Below are 19,692 nucleotides of genomic sequence, written 5' to 3' on the forward strand. Positions count from 1 at the left end.
CAATCTACATAAAGTGCATCCAGAAAGTATTCACAACGCTTCACTTTTTCCACATTTTGCTATGTTACAGCCCTATTCCAAAATGGATTCAATAAATTTTCCTCAAAATTCTACAAGCAATACCCCATAATGAAAATGGGAAAGAAATTTGTTTGAAATCTTTTCAAATTTATATCAAACATAAAACACGAAAAATCCCATGTACATAAGTATTCACAGCCTTTGCGCAATACTTGGTTGAAGCACATTTGGCACCAATTACAGCCTCAAGTCTTTTTGGAGTATGATGCTACAAGCTTGGCACACTTTTTTTTGCAGTTTCTCCCTTTGCAGGACCTCTCAAGCTCCATTGGGTTGGATAGGGAGCGCCATTTTCAGATCTCTCCAGAGATATTCAATCGGGTTAAAATCTGGGCTCTGGCTGGGGCACACAAGGACATTCACAGGGTTGTCCTGTGGCCACTCCCTTTGTTATCTTGGCTGTGTGCTTAGGGTAGTTGTCCTGTTGGAAGGTGAACCTTTGCCCCAGTCTGATGCGCAGAGCACTCTGGAGCAGGTTTTCACCAAGGATGTCTCTGCACATTGCTGCATTCAACTTTCCCTCGAAAAAAAAAAAAGAAAAAGACACTAGTCCAACCTATGTCACCACCATCATGCTTCACTGTAGGGATGATATGATATTGGCCAGGTGAGGAGCAGTGCCTGGTTTCCTCCAGACATGACGTTTGCCATTCAGGCCAAAGAGTTCAAGCTCAGACCAGAGAATTTTATTTCTCATGGTCTGAGTGTCCTTCAGGTACCTTTTGGCAAACTCCAGGCAGGCTGTCATGTGCCTTTTACTGAGAAGTGGCTTCCGTCTGGCCACTCTACCATACAGGCCTGATTGGTGGAGTGCTGCAGAGATGGTTGTTCTTCTGGAAGGTTCTCCTATTTCCTCAGAGAAACGCTGGAGCTCTGTCAGAACGACCATCAGGTTCTTGGCCACCTCCCTGACTTCCCCAATCACTCAGTCTGGCTGGCCCGCTCTAGGAAGAGTTCTGGTGGTATCAAACTTCTTCCATTTTTGGATGATGGAGGCCACTGTGCTCATTGAGACCTTCAATGCTGCAGTAATTTTTCTGTGCCTCAATACAATCCTGTCGGAGGTCTACAGACAATTCTTTGGACTTCATGGCTTGGTTTGTGCTCTGACATGCACTGTTAACTGTGGGACCTTATATAGACAGGTGTGTGCCTTTCCAAATCATGTCCAATCAACTGAATTTACCACTAGTGAACTACAAATCAAGTTGTAGAAACAGCTCAAGGATGATTAATAGAAACAGGATGCACCTGAGCTCAATTTTGAGTCATGGCAAAGGCTGTGAATACTTCTGTACATGGGATTTTTTTTTTCATTTTTAATAAATTTTCAAAGATTTCAAACAAACTTCTTACACGTTGTCATTATGGGGTAGTATTGTTTGTAGAATTTTGAGGTGAATAATGAAATTAATCCATTTGGCATAATGCTGTAACATAACAAAATGTGAGAAAGCGCTCTGCATACATTCTGGATGCACTGTATAATAAAAATATCTCCCAGGTGTCCTGCTCTCATAAAGGCGAGCTCAAATTATATATACCTTATTTATCGGCGTATAACACGCACTTTTCCCCCTTAAAATCAGGGGAAAATCGTGGGTGTTATGCGCCGATCCCCCGCTGATCTGCGCTGTCTGTGGAGTGGCGCTGACATTTACCAAGCCGAGCATACTGTGCACTCAGCTCTGCTCGCAGTCACACTCAGTCCCGCCTCATAGCCTTCACATCCCGCCATTGGACCGGTGTTGTGGCCATCATAGGAGCCGGGCCAAGGGGTGTTACTGCGAGCAGAGCCGAGTATACTCGGCTCGGTCTATGTCGGCGGCGAGAGGTGCCAAAGATCTCGGGGGCATGGGCGGTGGCGCTGAATTTAAAAGAAAACATGCTGAAATTTTGGGGAAGGCTGCAGGTGGACAGCACGCAAAGCTGCATTGATGGGCATTTAAAATGTAAGTTTTTTTTTCTCCATATTTATATATATATATATATATATATATATATATATATATATATATATATATATATATATATATATACACACACACACACACACACACACACACACACCAATAAATAGGGTATATATATATCTCATTCATTCACAGATGTCTGTGGATGGATGAACTACAAATACCAACATCCTTTGTGGCTGTTGGCTTGTAGCGCTCAATGAACTACCACGCCACTGTTGAGAGCTCTAGGTAGTTCATTGATTCTTCCTGTCAGTGTGTAGCTGCATGCCTGGACGACGTATGATGTATGGGCAGACAGCTTACACTGACAGTCTTCAGGAATCTTGCATGGCACCAAGCAATCCGATTGCGGGTGTAATGCTTTCCAGGCTCCTAAAAAATAAAGTAAATGCACTTTTTTTTTAATTTCTATTTTTTGTACATGCATAAAAAAAATTGTATTTTTTTTTTTTTTTTTTAAATGGTGACTTTATCCTTTAAACTAAGAAGTGAACACAGTACCAACTGCAACTAGAACATTTCCTGGAGAAAATGTGTGGGAATGCTGAATAGCTGAATTGCTAAAGCTAACTGGATGAATAACTTAAATCCGTAAGAAAAAGTTGAAGTAGTGAGAATAGCTGGAAAAGTAGGAATGGTTTTACAATAAAAATGAATTTCATTAAAAAAAGTTTAACACCACCACTAATGTATGATAGATGTGGAATATTCAAAGTTTTTTTGAAAAGCTTTTTGATAGTTAATCCCCACATCTAATGAGTGTGAGAACCCTTCAAACAACCCTTAATAAATGCACAACAGTACATGCTATGGAAACAGTGACTTCACTGTTAGAGACACTCGGCCTTTGTGAATGTATCGGTATAAAATTTATGTTGATGAACTTAAAAATGCGGGCATGTCAGCGATTTAAAAAAGTTGGCTGCTCTTTTCGCTGGGAAATGTGAAGAATTTTATACTGGACAGTCAATGGAAGAACTCTTGTCATTTGGAAGCTCAACTAGCCAAAAGTAAAATACACACAACTGAGGCCATTGCCTGAAACTAGATAAAAATACCTAAGTTTTGATGTAAAAAATGTGTATGACAAGTAGATCTTGTGGGTATAAGAGCAATTTATAGAGAAGGAACAAATTTTTTTAAGGCTCTGTGCTCTAGTTATGACATCATCCACGCTAAGCATCCCATTTAAAATCGATCCAATTTCCTGAAATGATCACTAAAAACTTAAACAGCTTTTTCACGAAAACTGTAAATGATAAACTGAAAACGATATAGCCAGATAGCTGAATATTTTGTGAACATTTTAAAGTTTGTTTGGCGTCTGCAGGTGAAAGTATGAAGGAGCTGAAACTTTTGGGAGCGGAAGAAGAGGATTTGAAGCATGCTCTCATTCACTTCAATGTTAAAAAGCTTTATATTTTAAAAAGTATGAAGAAGTTCCATCATTAGCTGAAAGAGCTGAACATTTTAAAACTTGAATGGTTTTAATAGCTGAAAGTGCAGAAGTTACGCAGAGCCAAAAACATACGGAATAATAATAAAATGAAATAAAAAAAAATAAAAAAAATGAACAAACAATAGTGGGACTGCTGAAGCATTCCCACTAATTACCCTTCAGAAGGTTTCACTTTACTGTCCTTTACTACACTATTTACTTTATATATATATATATATATATATATATATATATATATATATATATATACATATATATACACACACACACGATATGTGTGTTATTACACTTAAATATACTAATAATGGCGCAATATACTTTTAAAACCAGGAAAAATAAACATATTCCTACCCATACAGACAACAAATAGGTGCATGCAGTACACTGAATTACAATGTGGCTTTTTGAACCTACAATCTTAGGATAGAACGAAGCAAAGTGCATGGTCCCTGGCTCAATTTACACCTTTCCCCTTGATATGAGGCTTTACAATGGGCCAATTAAGGTAGATAAAATAAGTGGTGAAGTTTATGGTTTATTATCGGTTATAATCATAATCGGTTATACAGTGTTGTACATTGTTGGCCATCTATAAAAAGGTAGAAAGTTTAGTGTGAAAGTGACACTGCATCTTGGCTCACTGAAGACTGAATATTGAATATGGAAGTTTTTAAAGCACGTTAAAATGTTCCAATCACCAGATCAAATTCTAAAATCCTAGATCTAAAATCCAGGCAATTTTTTTTGCGATAGCCACAAGTGAAATAAGTTACCTCTAAGGCCACATGCACACTGGGCGATTAGCTCTGGTGCAGGAAGCTGCGGGGTTTTGCTACAGCTGGGGGGCAGAGGTGCACCATCCAGCCCCATTGCCTGCAGCCTACGAAACTGTATGAAAGTTTGACAGGCGCTGGAAGGTGCACTTTGCAGGACTTTCATTTAGGCCGCATCCACCCAGGGACAATCGCATAGAACGCAGATTCCCTGAATTCCGGCATCAGTCTCTGGGCACATATTGCCTGAAACACACATACCTCTAGGTGCACCACCTAGCCCCAGCAGCTGTCAGACTCTCAGAGTTTGACAGGCTGCATTGTATCCCCTCAGCTAAGCACTCATCTGCTAACTCATGTGCTAGGGCTAAATGTCCAGTATGCATGAGGCCAAAAATATATATATCAAATTTCATTAATCCTAGATAGTACATTCAGCATTCCTCTTCTGGAGCAGCGGGCCTGTTAAAGTGAAGAATTCTAACATTTGCTCTTCCCTTGTTCATTCACAAAAAGCTTTGCATTCTTTTTACAGTACACAAGGCAGTCAATGAATAGAAGATGGGGAGAAGCACACAAATGACAGGATATCCTGCAGCGCCGCAAGGTCCCCCTGCCCAAGAAAAACACATGTATAGGCCCATCTGAAGTTTGCTAATGAACATCTAATGATTCAGAGGAGAACTGGGTGAAAGTGTTGTGGTCAGATGAGACCAAAATCAAGCTCTTTGACATCAACTCAACTCACCGTGTTTGGAGGAGGAGGAGGAATGCCCCCCAAGAACACCATCCCCACCATAAAATATGGAGGTGGAAACATCATGCTTTGGGGGCGTTTTTCTGCAAAGGGGACAGGACAACTTCACCGCATCAAAGGGACAATGGACGGGGACATGTACCATTAAATCTTGAGTGAGAGCCTCCTTCTCTCAGCCAGGGCATTGAAAACGGGTCGTGGATGGGTATTCCAGAATGACAATGACCCAAAACACACAGCCAAGGCAACTAAAGAGTGGCTCACGTAGTAGTACCTTAAAGTCCTGGAGTGGCCTAGCCAGTCTCCAGACCTTAATCCCACAGAAAATATGTAGGAGGGAGCTGAAGGTTCCAGTTATCAAACATCAGCCTCGAAAACTTAATGACTTGTAAAGAGGAGTGGGAAAAAAAAATCTCTCCCTAGATGTGTGCAAAACTGGGGGCCAACCACAAGAAACGTCTGACCACTATGATTGCCAACAAGGGTTTTGCCACCAAGTACTAAGTCATGTTTTTCGAAGGGATCACTCGTTAAAATACAAATCAATTTATAAAACTTTTTTTGAAATGTGTTTTTCTGGAGATTTGTGTTATTGTTTTGTCTCTTACTGTTAAAATAAACCTACCATTATAATTATAGACTGATCATTTCTTTGTCAGTTGGCAAACGTACAAAATCAAGGGATCAAATACGTTCTGTCCTTACTGAGATAGAGAGATAGAGATATATATATCTATCTATCTCTCTCATCATCATACACACACATATATACAAAATAATGTACTCACCTATCAGCAGAGAGTCTCCATTGTGGGTTTCCATTATTGGCTTGGAGAGAGGTGGTTTTGACCTGTTAAAACAAAGACAAAATTAAAAACAGTCGGAATTGTCAGTTGATGCGGCCCCGATTGGATATTTGGGTTAGCAGAGAAAAAAAAGATTTGTTGAATTCTATATGCATATCGAGGGTGTAAATCATACAGGCCAGTATGTGGCAAAGAATCACTTCAACTTCAAGTTATGGCACTGGCAACGTACACATGTCTATATGATCAAGAAGGAAGACACATTGCTCTGTGGTACATTGGTGGAAGGCCTTTAAGGATCACTAGTATTCTCATATACAGCTGATAATGGTGAAGTTCAAGTAAAGATTTAGCTTAGGTTTAAAGGTGTAGAGGTATCAGAGTAAATTTGTCTTGTTTAAATTTGTCTTGACATCAGCATCCTGTAAAGCCCTGCACAGCAGGAACTGGCCGAAATTTCAATCCCATGTATGGACAGGCTGATTGTACCCAAGTCGATCCATCAATTGACTTGGGTACAACCAGCCTGTCGGATCTTTTTACATGTGATTACTGCCAGCGGCTATAACCACTAGCAGTAATCATTGTATTCTGCGTGTCCCTCCACCAGCAGAACACAATAGCGCTGCAGGAGACAAGCCATTTTCTTTACTTCTACCCATGGTGGAAGGAAAGGAAATTGATCCACCCATGGCTTGCCTTAGGGTTAGGTTGAGGCTAAATGTGTTTAAAGGTTTTGGGTGTGGTAAAACATCCAATCCACTATTGTACACCGTGTAGCACAGGGCAAGTTGAGGGACCATTTCTCCATCAGAACTGCTCCTCTTGTTGGGGGGCGGGGACATTGTGGCTGATGTATAGATTATAAGGCTGTTACTGATTAAAATTTTCATGTTCAATTAATCAATTTTTTTTAAATCGAATAATCGACTAATTTCAATTATAACGCACATACAGATGCAACTACTTTTAGCTTGTATTGCAACTCTGCATTAGTCAGTCAGTGGTAAATGTGGTATACACTATATACAATCACCCGACACTAGTTCGTTTCCACAATCCATGACTTAACGTCACAGTTCACACAAATACAGTTTAAAATTCAAACTGTAGCACTGACGCAAGTCATTTTTTTTGTCCACAGTAGTGTGACAATCCCTCCACCTCCAGTCTAACTAATCACTCTCACCTTATGGCATGGACCCCTGTGCCAACAGGTGGTCATGAAAGCGGGTATCAAAAGGGTTAACACGGACCATAAACTTCTCTCACGTCTCCTTAGATCTCAGCAAGGACGCCAGGCCATGGGTAGAAAGAAAAGATCTAAGTGCTCACCACTTAAGTATAAGATTTAATTTTTGTGTTCAAACACAAACTACTCACATAAAGATGATAAAAACACAGCATGTAAAGCCGACAATCGTGTTAGTTCCGTAGGGCGGCAGCGGGTGACGTCATGTGTAGCTCCTCCCCTGTACACGTTACGTTCAATCAGAACTTCAACGTCACTGGACTCCTCCCCCCTTCCCTTCATTAGCAGGAAACACAACATGTAAAGCTGACAATCGTGTTAGTTCCGTAGGGCAGCAGCGGGTGACACTAATAGAGTTCCATTGCAGGTGGACCAGCTAAAAGTAGTTGGATCTGTATGTGCGTTATAATTAATGGAAAATAGTTGATTAATAAAAAATATATATTGATCAAACATGAAAATTTTAATCAGTAACAGCCCTAAAAGTATCAGCTTTCAGTCCCATTATAGGAGGTAAACAGTAAAACCCACTTACTTTATGTTGTAGAGCTTTCGCGCAACTATTGTGGGAAAATCCACTTCAAAATATTTCTTGGGCAGGAGATTTTCATCCTAGAATGATAGTAAAACAATCCGCTGTTTACTCCATATAGAAAGTCATTTTTTGAATGAAACTTCTGCCACTGAACCACCCCAAAGCAGTTTAAAGAATATGGGACAGTCTGACAATTATTTCTCTGCTTATCAAGTCTACCTAACCAAACTTGAAGCAAATATGAGACAAAGGGGTTGATTTCACCACTGGACTGCAAAAAACAAAAACAAAAAAAAGAAAAAAAACTCATTGTATCACGGCAAGCAGGATTTTAATTTTTCGTACACTGCTCACAAACCTTTTCTAAAGAGCTGAACAAAACACTGCTGCAGCTGACAGCCACGTACATTGGGAGTAATGCTAGCATGTAAACAAACTCCAAGCTGCTACAGCGGACAGGAGATTGTTTATATTTTTGCACCTAGTTGCTGGCTTTCTAGAAGTGATTCAGGTATCTGCAACCTTCCACATGTCCCTTCTGGGTGTCCAAGATCATCATGGCAGGTGTCAGAGCAACAGGAGATCAGCACACATCAGTTCACAAATCTCTCGATTTGAACCCAGAAGCCATCAGCTCTAAGCACTTCAGGGTTCAGAGCTGTTACTCATCAGTTTGGCTAGCTGTGCACGGTCTATGCGTGATTGCCTTCACTAGAGTGCAGGGGTGACATTAGGGGTGTAATTAACCTCTGATGTCACCTACACTATGCCATCATATTGGGGGCTTATCGATAAAGTTAAAGTGGATGTAAACCCCCACCATATACCCAGAGAAGTGAACAGCCTCTGATTATACACAGAGATAAAACAAATCTCCCTACATAAGTTTTACATGTATATCTACTGGCTTCAGCAGCTTTATATACGGTTTAGAAAGTGCACATTGTGTTCGAATTTTCACTTCCTCACTCTGCACTGTGAGAGGAGTCCTGGGATTACACTGGGAGATAGATTGGAGGAAAGCCCCCCCCCCCCCCCCCCATCAGAGACAAATGCCTTCTTTGGGAGCTAGTAGTGGTATCTAGTGGTTTCCATTTCTAGGCCATGCCGTTCAAGTAATTCAGGTTTCATTCATGGGCAGTGCGTGGTTGCACAGATATAAGGTTTTAAAAACAGATCACTCTTTTTGAAACGTACCTTATTGAACATTCAAAACAGAATAAGGCAGGTGGCATCGAGGAAATAAATATATCATCAAGCCTTAACTTTGTAGGTGCCTGTGAGAAACAGCAGTACCTATATTGGCCATAGGTGACGCTTTACCCACTTGACCTCTGGTAGATTTACCCCCTTTTGTGTCCAGGCCATTTTTTGAGATACAGTTTATCTGACAATTGCATGGACATACAACACTGTAGCCAAATAAAACTTGTCACATTCTTTCCCCATAAATAGAGCTTTCGTTTGGTGGTATTTGATCACCTCTGCATTTTTTTTTGTTTTGTTTTTTCACTATAAACAAAGACCGACAATTAAAAAAAAAAAAAAAACAAAAAAAAAAAAAAAAAAACATAAAAAGGTGTGTGTATAATTAATATTAGTATTATTATTATTTTGTTTCTCCTATAAAACACATCCAGTTGAAAAAAATCAAATTTCTTCATCAATTTAAGCCAATATGTAATCTGCTACATATTTTTGGTAAAAAAATAAATAAAATAAAATCAGCCTGATAACATTAGACAAGTGATAAAACCAGCTTGAATTTTGTGTCAGGGAAGGTGCTAAAACTAGGTTAGCAGAAAGCTGTTCTACTTTTTTGGAACATTCTCTGTAAACCCTAGAGATGGTTGTGCGTGAAAATCTCAGTAGATCAGCCATTTTTTTTAAATATTCAGAGCAGCCTGTCTGGCACCAACAACCATGCCACGTTCAAAGTCACTTAAACCCCCTTTCTTCCCTATTCTGATGATTGGTTTCAACTTGAGCAAGTCGTCTTCACCATGTCTAGATGGCTGAATGCATTGAGTCGCTGCCATGTGATTGGATGATTAGCAATTTGTTACCAAGTAAATGAACAGATGTACCTAATAAGTGTCCGGTGAGTGTATATTTATCATGTAAATAATCAGTGCAACCATTAATACCCAATACAATTTCAGATCGATGCCGGGAAGTGCCAAGCAGACAAGAAAACACTCCTACACATCTTTTGGTCCTGCCCCAAGCTGAAACATTTCTGGATAGTCCGGAGGGTCACTCAACCTGACAATCTGGCTTTCTTCCTTCTCCATGCTTCTACCTTTTCTGCAAAGGGTTACCAAAAATTGGTTGTGTGCCACCTACTGAATGCTGCCAAATCCTGCATCGCCCCGGCTCTGGAAGCAGCAGGCACAGCCCACTATTGCGAGCTGACTGCGCAGGGTTGAGAAACTTAAAAAGATGGAAGACCTGATTTCTACGGCACAGAATAGACAGGAAAAACACTCCAAACAATGGAGATTCTGGAATTTGTTCATAGCCTTCGATGAGGGGCTTACCTTACTAGGATCATAAAACACTCCCTTCGGCCCATTGTATTTGCCCAGTCTTATGTAGGGAGCCTCACTAGTCGAGAGCCTCCATTCTGTCCTTCCCCAACATTCATTCCCCCTCCCCCCTTCTCCACCCTCTCCTTTCTCCTTCCCCCAACCCCATTCTCTTCTTTTCCTATCCTAATTTCAAGTCTACTCTTCTCTATTTTCCTTCTGGTTTTAGGCTGGGTTCACAGTGCTGCGGGGGGAGATCCGGATGTGATTCGCACCGCACTGCAGTGCAAATCACATCCGATCTCCGTAGCGATGCGAGTTCAGCCATACAGATAGTATGGCTGAATTTGCATCGCTCCCGCAGCAAACTCGCACGGGACCCTTTTTTTGGTCCGCAGCAGAATCGGATCGCATGGGTGTTCACACCATGCGATCCGATTCCTGTGCGAGTCTGCAGATCGCACTGCGATATGCGGACGGATCTGGGGGTGTCATTAACATTTCATTGACACTCCCAGCCGTTCGCATAGGGCAGTGTGAACTGCCGGCAGGAGTCATGCGATGCTGGAAAACGCCGCGGATTTGCGGCGTTCCCGCATCGCTGTGGTGTGAACCCAGCCTTAAATTATAAGAAAAATAGCTGTGGGTTTGGGCAGCCTACTGTATCATCATGACAGTATTATAAATAGTTACCAGTTTCAGCAGAAGAAGGGTATTACAAGTATCAGTTATTTTTTATCCATGTGAACTCCTTACTCACTTCATATCTAACATGTTCGTGATATGGAAATGCTCATGTCTGTATGGTACCAATGTTATGTTTAGGCTTCGTCCTCCTGGTGCTTTAATAAAAAAAATACCTAATACAAATCAAACCAACAATGTAATAACTAAAATGATAAGTGCAATGTGAAATAGTGCCACAAAAATTCCCAATTGAGAATATGAACTCCACCATCATGGAGGTTTAGTTCATATTCTCAGTTGGGACTTTTTGTGACACTATTTCACATTGCACTTATTTTAGTTATTACATTGTTTATTTGATTTGTATTAGATATTAATGGTTGCATTGCATTAATCATTTGCATTATTTTTGGTTTGTAGAGTCACAGGTGGACATACTCTGATAGGTGTTGGCAGCAATCACAGAGGGCCTCTAATTGAGGCCGTAGAATAATGTTTGGAGATATTTTTACGCTGATTATACACTTGTTTCATAGTTCCATTTATCATGTAGCAATCACTACTTGGATGTAGTAAGGAGGCCCAGAGTTGCTTTAGGCTGGGTTCACATTAGCTGAAGATGCGGCTCACAGCAGGGGGACCGGCATGTCAGTTCACTGCTTCAGGTGGAAATCAGATCCGAATTTTTGGCTGAATTTGCAAGTGAAATGGACCAGAAGACACACAGGACCCTTCTGCATCCTGGACAGTGGCCGCCCCAGAGGTGTGTGAACCGACTTCATTGTCACAACCTCCTGTCATGCGAAGAAACCCACATCCAATTCCCATCAGTGTGAACCCAGGCCTTAAGTACTTTCTTCGTCAGTGACCTGCAGTAAGTATGTAGATTAGCAATCCTGGTTTTTACTCTGACTTGGCCGCTGCCTGCCTGTTCCAGGGCAGGGATTCTGAAAACAAGGTCAGGGATGGAAGCCCCATATTTTTTCCCTATTACAAATACACAACAGCAAAATTGGGAAACACTTTAGAAAGACATTTAGTTTGTCAGACTCTAGTGAAGCATTGGATGGTCTCTGATTGGTGCAGCTAGCCTTTTATAGGTCGGATACATGTGAGAACTTACCTTTAACCTCCAGAACGTTGTGTCCAGCCCGGCCCCAAGGTTAATGACTTGGCAATTGCATTCAGTCCTCCCCAGAAAGCCAGCGAGTAATTGAAAGACCCCCTGTACTCGGGCATAGTAGCCTAAAAAACAGAAAAAGCAACAAATAAAATCAATGAAAATTCATTCAGATGCTTACACAGTTCACCTTCACAAACATACTGAAAACTACAAAACAGGAACTGCAGTGCCATCTAGTGATAAATCTGGGTATTTATATGAAAACATGCAGGGCTACCTGTTATTAAGATATACTTCTCTTGATTAGGATGAACAAAAGTAAAAATGGAAGGTTAAACCCAGAGATTGGTCCACGGGGCACTGACCATTTCTTTTTCCATGAATTCTCTCCCTGCTCAGTCCTTTAACCACTTCCATACCGGCCCTTTTCTGGAACTTGTTTACAAGTTATTAGTATTTTTGCTAGAAAATTACTCAAAACCCCCAAAGTATTATATATGTTTTCTTTAGCAGAGACAATAGGGAATAAAATGGCAGTCATGTCCTGCTTTATAATGGTGCCAAACTTTGGTACTTAAAAATCTCCATAGGCAACGCTTTAATTTTTTTTTACAAGTTACAGGTTTAGTGTTACAGAGGAGGTCTAGTGCTAGAATTGTTGCTCTCGCTCTAACGCACATGGTGAAACCTCATATGTGTTTTGAACGCTGTTTACCTATGCGTTCGCTTCTGTCCGGGACGCTTACTTTTTTTTTTTTTTTTTCTTTATTGTACTTAATTTTTCTTTTTTACACTTTCTCTGTAAAAAAAATAAAAAAATTCTGATCATTTTTATTCCTATTACAAGGAATGTAAACCTCCCTTGTAATAGGAATGGTGCTAACAGGTCCTCTTTATAGAGAGATCCGGGGTCTACAAGACCCCAGATCTCTCCTCCTGGAAAAACTCAGATCAAAAAAAAACCACAACAATCTTTCTTTCCAGCTGAGCTCTCAGCATTGTTTATCTCTGCCGGCCGGACGTGACCTCATAACGTCGCACTTGGGCCTCCGAAGGTCAGAGAGATGAATGGGAAACATCTGGTCACTGGAAATCTCTATGATCAACGTCCGGTTTCGGATTCCTTCTCCGGCTCAACAAATCGCACAAAGCCCCCTCCCACCGCCTGTAAGAACGATCAAGCGGCTGAACTGCCACTACAATTGTTCTTACGATGCACAGAATTCCTGGCTATAAAAGATGATATCTGAACGATGCCTGCAGCTGCCCGTAGCTTCATTCAGATATCCACACTCAAAGTCAATGACGTCATATGACATCCTTGGGCTGTAAGTGGTTAATTTTCCATCCTGCCACGGCTGTAGCACATCAGTTCACCGTAGTCATTTTGACAATAATCCGGTGACATGGGTATCCCTGCACGAGAAATATTCCAAAACAAACCCAATACATTCTCCTTGCTGTGCCTTATGCAAGATAAACATCAGAACTAATAACCACCATTCAGATTAAAGTTTGATTTGAAAGCCTTAATGGGATTGGTCATACAGAATTTTGCAAGAGGGGAATCTGTGCAGCACAGGCTAGCAACCTAGTGAGGTGCTCTTGGCCTTCTGGACATCGTGAATACAGAGAATGGAGATGAAGGTAAATAAATGACATTACTAACTTTAGCACAGCTGCAGAGTTTTCAGACCCGACACAAAGAATGGGGCTGGCTACACTTAGGAAGCACCTAGCAACACAGAACTACATCTACTTCATCCAGGGGGGGGGGACAAAATAACAAAAACACGTCTCAGTCTTCTAATGAAGTTTAAATAGCTGATTTGGACTAAATTGGTCCAAACGAACGATTCACTTCACTAACAGATGCAGTGGCTGTGTGTGCTGTATAAACTGCATATGGCTTCATCTATATACAGTATATAGTGCTGAGCTCCAGCAGTGGGATGAGAACTTCATGCCCTACTTCCAGGACAAAACAGAGTCAGGCTGAAGGCTGCTAATCCATTTAAAAGCAGCTTTGTATTCTATGAATGATTGGCTGAGTCGGAGATTGAGACATCCTCCGCCTACCTCTCTGCCACAGCCAGGGGAAGCTTTATATTTAGGGCTGCAACTCACGATTATTTTTATAATCAATTAGTTGGCCAATTATGGTTTCGATTAATAACCTTAAAAAAGTGTGGCGTATCATTTAGTTAATATGTAAAGTTTAAAAAAAGGCAATTTAATCTTAAATATCTCTATGCAGTGGTAAATATAAATAGCCAACTCTATGGTTAGAGAGCAAAATCTCTAATCCACTCTGAGAATAACAGACAGAAGAGATATAGTGGATATGCTATTAGAAGAGAGATATAGTGGATATGCTATTAGAAGAGAGATATATACTCGATATGCTATTAGAAGAGATATATACTCGATATACTATTAGAAGAGATATATACTCGATATACTATTAGAAGAGATATATACTCGATATACTATTAGAAGAGATATATACTCGATATACTATTAGAAGAGATATATACTCGATATACTATTAGAAGAGATATATACTTATATACTATCGATATTAGAAGTTGAATCTGGTAGATATCAGACTCAGATCTTTTTTAAATAAAAAAAAAAAAAAAAAAAAATAAAAAGTTAAAGACTGTTTTGCAGATTTCCAAACAAAACTTTAATATATAATATGCTGGCCATACAAAAATAATGTCTCAAAAAAAAAAAAAAAAAAAAAAAATAAAGTTAGTTTTTTGAATCGTTAGTGGGGTGAAATCGATGTTATGCAGGCCATACACGGTCAAATTTCGAACGAATTTTCTTTTCAAAATCAGAAAATTCGTTTTTTTTGTGATCCGGTGATGCCACCATTGATTTTCGAAATTCGGCCGACCAAGCCTTCAATTTCACCTCATGTTGCTACAGAAAATAATTTTCTTGGCTGGGAATCTTCTTTTATCTCCGTACATTTTCTTACGTTTCTCGCACGATTCTCCCATCATTGATTAGAAAATCGTTCGTTTTTCTAAAAATTTCCAACATGTCCGATTCCTCAAATTTTATTTCCGCACGAAAGTCGGCGGTTGCTGCAGCCCACTAATGGTGCGAAATTCATACGAAAATTCTTAGATACGATTTTTGAAAGAAAATTCTTTCGAAATTCGAACCGTGTATGGCCGGCATTAGTTTTCAACCACAGTGACAGTAAAATTTTGTCAATTTTCAGACAGTGTATGGGGTTTTCGTTCACAAATTACATTCATTTTAAAATAGAATGTTACGAGCAAGTGAAAATTTCAAACAACATTCTTTCATTCAGCGAACATACAAAAAATTTTCATATGAATATTCTCATATGAAAATTGATTCGTGCGACCAGCATAAGGCTCAGTACACACCTATACAGTTTTATTTTGATCTGTTTCTACGCTGCTTTTTGCTGTGCATTAAGTACAGTATAGAGCAGTGGTCATCAACCCTGTCCTCAGGACCCACTAACAGGCCAGGTTTTATGTATAGACTTGGGGAGATGCAGACTAGAATACTGCAATCACGGAGCAGCAAATTATATCACCGGTGATGTATGTCAGTTATCTTGCAAACCTTGCCCCGTTAGTGGGCCCTGAGGACAGGGTTGATAACCATTGGTCCCAATAACAAGGTAAAGAAAACTTCTGTCTTTAGAACCACTCACTTCCTGCCCAGGACTACATGTCCCATGAGGCATTGCTCCTCACACAATTACAAGTTCTCAGGCACTTACTGACATGTATGGATGATGTACTGAGCTGTATGTGCTGCACTGTATTTCCTGATATGTAAACAAATCATGAATTCTGTATGCAGGCCAAATAATCGGCTGGTCGACTAATCGATTATGAAAACAGTAATCGATTAATTTCTAGGGCTGTTACTGATTAAAATTTTCGCGTTCGATTAATCTATTTTTTTTTATCTATTAATTATAACTCGCATACAGATCCAACTACTTTTAGCTGATCTCCTTGCATTGCAACTCTGCATTAGTCAGTGGTAAATGTGGTATACACTATATACAATCACCCGACACTAGTTAGTTTCCACAATCAATGACTTAAAGTGGTTGTAAACCCTTACGACCAACTTTGACCTACAGGTTAACCTAGATTAAGGCTTACCTGTAGGTCCAAGAAATATCTCCTAAACCTACACGGTTTAGGAGATATTTGCCGAAAGACAGGCACCGCTGTCAATGGCGATATGCCACGAGTGGCGGCTCCCGTGCGCATGCGCAGGAGTGACGTCATTGCGGCTTCGCCAAATGACAGCGGCGGATCTGCGAGACCCACCGAGAAGATGGAGGCTCCGGACTACAGGGGACAGCGGTGACTTCGCTGGCTCCTGTGTCAGGTAAGTGACACATAATGGACTACTATGCGATGCATAGTAGTCCATTATGCTTTACCTTTGCAGGGAATCAAAGGGGAAGTAAACTCATCAGGATTTACTTCCTCTTTAACTTCACAGTTCACAAAAATACATTTTCAATTCAAACTGTAGCACTGACGCAAGTCATTTTTTTTCCCACAGTAGCGTGACAAATCCCTCCACCTCCGGTCTAACTAATCACTCTCACCTGATGGCATGGACCCCTGTGCAAACAGGTGGTCATGCAAGAGGGTATCAAAAGGGTTAACACGGACCATAAACTTCTCTCAGGTCTCCTTAGATCTCAGTAAGGACGCCAGGTCATGGATAGAAAGAAAAGATCTAAGTGCTCACCGCTTAAGTAGAAGATTGAATTTTTGTGTTCAAACACAAACTACTCACATGAAGATGATAAAAACACAGCATGTAAAGCCGACAATCGTGTTAGTTCCGTAGGGCGGCAGCGGGTGACGTCATGTGTAGCTCCTCCCCCGTACACGTTACGTTCAATCAGAACTTCAACGTCACCGGACTCCTCCCCCCTTCCCTTCATTAGCAGACGGAGGCACTTAGGGAAGGGGGGAGAAGTCCAGCGACGTCGATGTCCGTGACGTCACCGGATGTCTGACGAAACTCCCTGAAGCTGGCGGAGGGGTGAGTATTTTGATCGATTGAAAAAATTAATGATTAATCGAGGAATTAATCTTTAATTTACACAGCCCTATTCATTTAATAATCAATTAATAGTTTCAGCCCTATTTGTATTCATTCAGAAAACACAGAGCTCCCTGTGATTAGCGCTCAACCCGACTTGATCTTGTCCCAGGAGTGGGATGAAGTCCCTGTCCCACTGCCAGGACACAGAGCTCTAGACTGAAGGGAGCTGCGGCTACATACAGTTTCTACGTTATTCACAGCCACTGCATTGCTTAGTGAAGGCGATTAGTTCCTGTGGACCAGCTTTTTCCAAACAAAACTATTTAAACTTCACTACAAGCTGGAGTTCAGCTTCAAGACAAAGGGGGGGGTGGAGATGTACTACTAATGGTGCACACAGAATCTAGTGCAGCTAAGCTTGATAGCCAATCAGCTTCTAACTTCTTTAATAAAGCTTTGACAAAATAAACTAGAAGCTGATTGGTTACTTTGCAGAGCTGCATCAGATTCTGTGTGCGACAGTTTTAGTAAATCTCGTCCTGCGCATGATAAACATGATACAACATCAAACATGAAATCTGCATTTTTTTTCTTCTGCTCCCATTGACTTGCCTCTGTTGATCTCAGGCGCCTTACGCTCTTTGGCCTGCCTGACGAAATACTGAATGTAGGGATCTTTCCAATAACCAACGCTCACCGCAAACCTGCAGAGATGAAATAAAACAAAACGTAAAGGGTTAGTTCATCTATGTGGCTCTTCAGGACAGAAAACCTACAATAGATCCCAATCAGCATCTGCAAAGTCTTTTAACGGCACCATAGTTATTTCATCCTCCGTTGTCCCGCACTGCTGTCCCCTCCTGCCATTGAAATGAACGGGCCAGAGAAATGAGGTGCCCACTGAATGGCAGTAGGTCTGTGGAATGCGTCAAGTGGTGGCCTGTCAACCAATCAGGTTTAATCAATTTAAATTGATATGCCAGGTGCCCCCTTGTGGGGCCTGTGTGTATAAAGGCTTGCTGATCAATAAAGTTGGGGCAAAAAAAAAAGAAAGTATATATTTATAGGAGGTGTGTCCGGGTTGCCACCTTTTCGTCAAGCCAAACCCGAACACTTTATGGCTGAGTGTGATAGTGGAGGGTAAACTTCCACTCACAGGGTCACACCGAATACCAATGTGGCTCACAGCGGGGGTCCGGTGAGTCCCTGTTCTCTATTTCAGGGACAAATCAGGCACAAAATTTTTCCTGAAATAGCCAAATACACACAAGACCCGCGTGTAATCCGCACCGGAGACCCCCGCAGGTGTGCGAGTCGGATCCGTAGAGAGCAAAAGTCTCCTGTCATGTGAATTGGAGTGTGGGGGGGTGTATATACAGAGTGCGGGGGGAGGGGGGGGATGTATATACAGAGTGCGGGGGGGGGGGAATGTATATACAGAGTGCGGGGGGGGGGAATGTATATACAGAGTGCGGGGGGGGGGGGGAATGTATATACAGAGTGCGGGGGGGGGGGGGAATGTATATACAGAGTGCGGGGGGGGGGGGGAATGTATATACAGAGTGCGGGGGGGGGGGGGAATGTATATACAGAGTGCGGGGGGGGGAATGTATATACAGAGTGCGGGGGGGGGGGGAATGTATATACAGAGTGCGGGGGGGGGGGGAATGTATATACAGAGTGCGGGGGGGGGGAATGTATATACAGAGTGCGGGGGGGGGGGAATGTATATACAGAGTGCGGGGGGGGGGAATGTATATACAGAGTGCGGGGGGGGGGGGAATGTATATACAGAGTGCGGGGGGGGGGGAATGTATATACAGAGTGCGGGGGGGGGGGGGAATGTATATACAGAGTGCGGGGGGGGGGGGGGAATGTATATACAGAGTGCGGGGGGGGGGGGAATGTATATACAGAGTGCGGGGGAGGGGGGAATGTATATACAGAGTGCGGGGGAGGGGGGAATGTATATACAGAGTGCGGGGGGGGGGGGAATGTATATACAGAGTGCGGGGGGGGGGGAATGTATATACAGAGTGCGGGGGGGAGGGAATGTATATACAGAGTGCGGGGGGGAGGGAATGTATATACAGAGTGCGGGGGGGAGGGAATGTATATACAGAGTGCGGGGGGGGAGGGAATGTATATACAGAGTGCGGGGGGGAGGGAATGTATATACAGAGTGCGGGGGGGAGGGAATGTATATACAGAGTGCGGGGGGGAGGGAATGTATATACAGAGTGCGGGGGGAAATGTATATACAGAGTGCGGGGGGAAATGTATATACAGAGTGCGGGGGGGGGGGGGGAATGTATATACAGAGTGCGGGGGGGATGTATATACAGAGTGCGGGGGGGATGTATATACAGAGTGCGGGGGGGAGGGAATGTATATACAGAGTGCGGGGGGAAATGTATATACAGAGTGCGGGGGGAAATGTATATACAGAGTGCGGGGGGGGGGAATGTATATACAGAGTGCGGGGGGGGGGAATGTATATACAGAGTGCGGGGGGATGTATATACAGAGTGCGGGGGGGATGTATATACAGAGTGCGGGGGGGATGTATATACAGAGTGCGGGGGGGATGTATATACAGAGTGCGGGGGGGATGTATATACAGAGTGCGGGGGGGATGT

The 19,692-nt window shown here is 42.0% G+C and overlaps 1 protein-coding gene across 2 annotated transcripts in view; it reads right to left on the reverse strand.

Annotated features, from left to right (window-relative positions):
• Positions 1-19,692, reverse strand: part of LCMT1 (leucine carboxyl methyltransferase 1) — a 47,915-nt gene that overhangs the window by 21,648 nt on the left and 6,575 nt on the right. For both annotated transcript variants that reach the window (XM_077449337.1, XM_077449338.1), the window contains exons 2-5: positions 17,666-17,757; positions 11,978-12,099; positions 7,640-7,716; positions 5,835-5,896 (exon numbers count right to left, since the gene is read on the reverse strand). In XM_077449337.1, the coding sequence (XP_077305463.1) occupies positions 5,835-5,896; positions 7,640-7,716; positions 11,978-12,099; positions 17,666-17,757 (353 nt within the window). The remainder of the gene's footprint in view (positions 1-5,834; positions 5,897-7,639; positions 7,717-11,977; positions 12,100-17,665; positions 17,758-19,692) is intronic.

The sequence above is a fragment of the Lithobates pipiens genome, unplaced genomic scaffold, assembly GCF_037356315.1.
Source record: "Lithobates pipiens isolate NorthernLeopardFrog02 unplaced genomic scaffold, aLitPip1_a1.2 Scaffold_22, whole genome shotgun sequence".
Taxonomy (NCBI): Eukaryota; Metazoa; Chordata; class Amphibia; order Anura; family Ranidae; genus Lithobates; species Lithobates pipiens.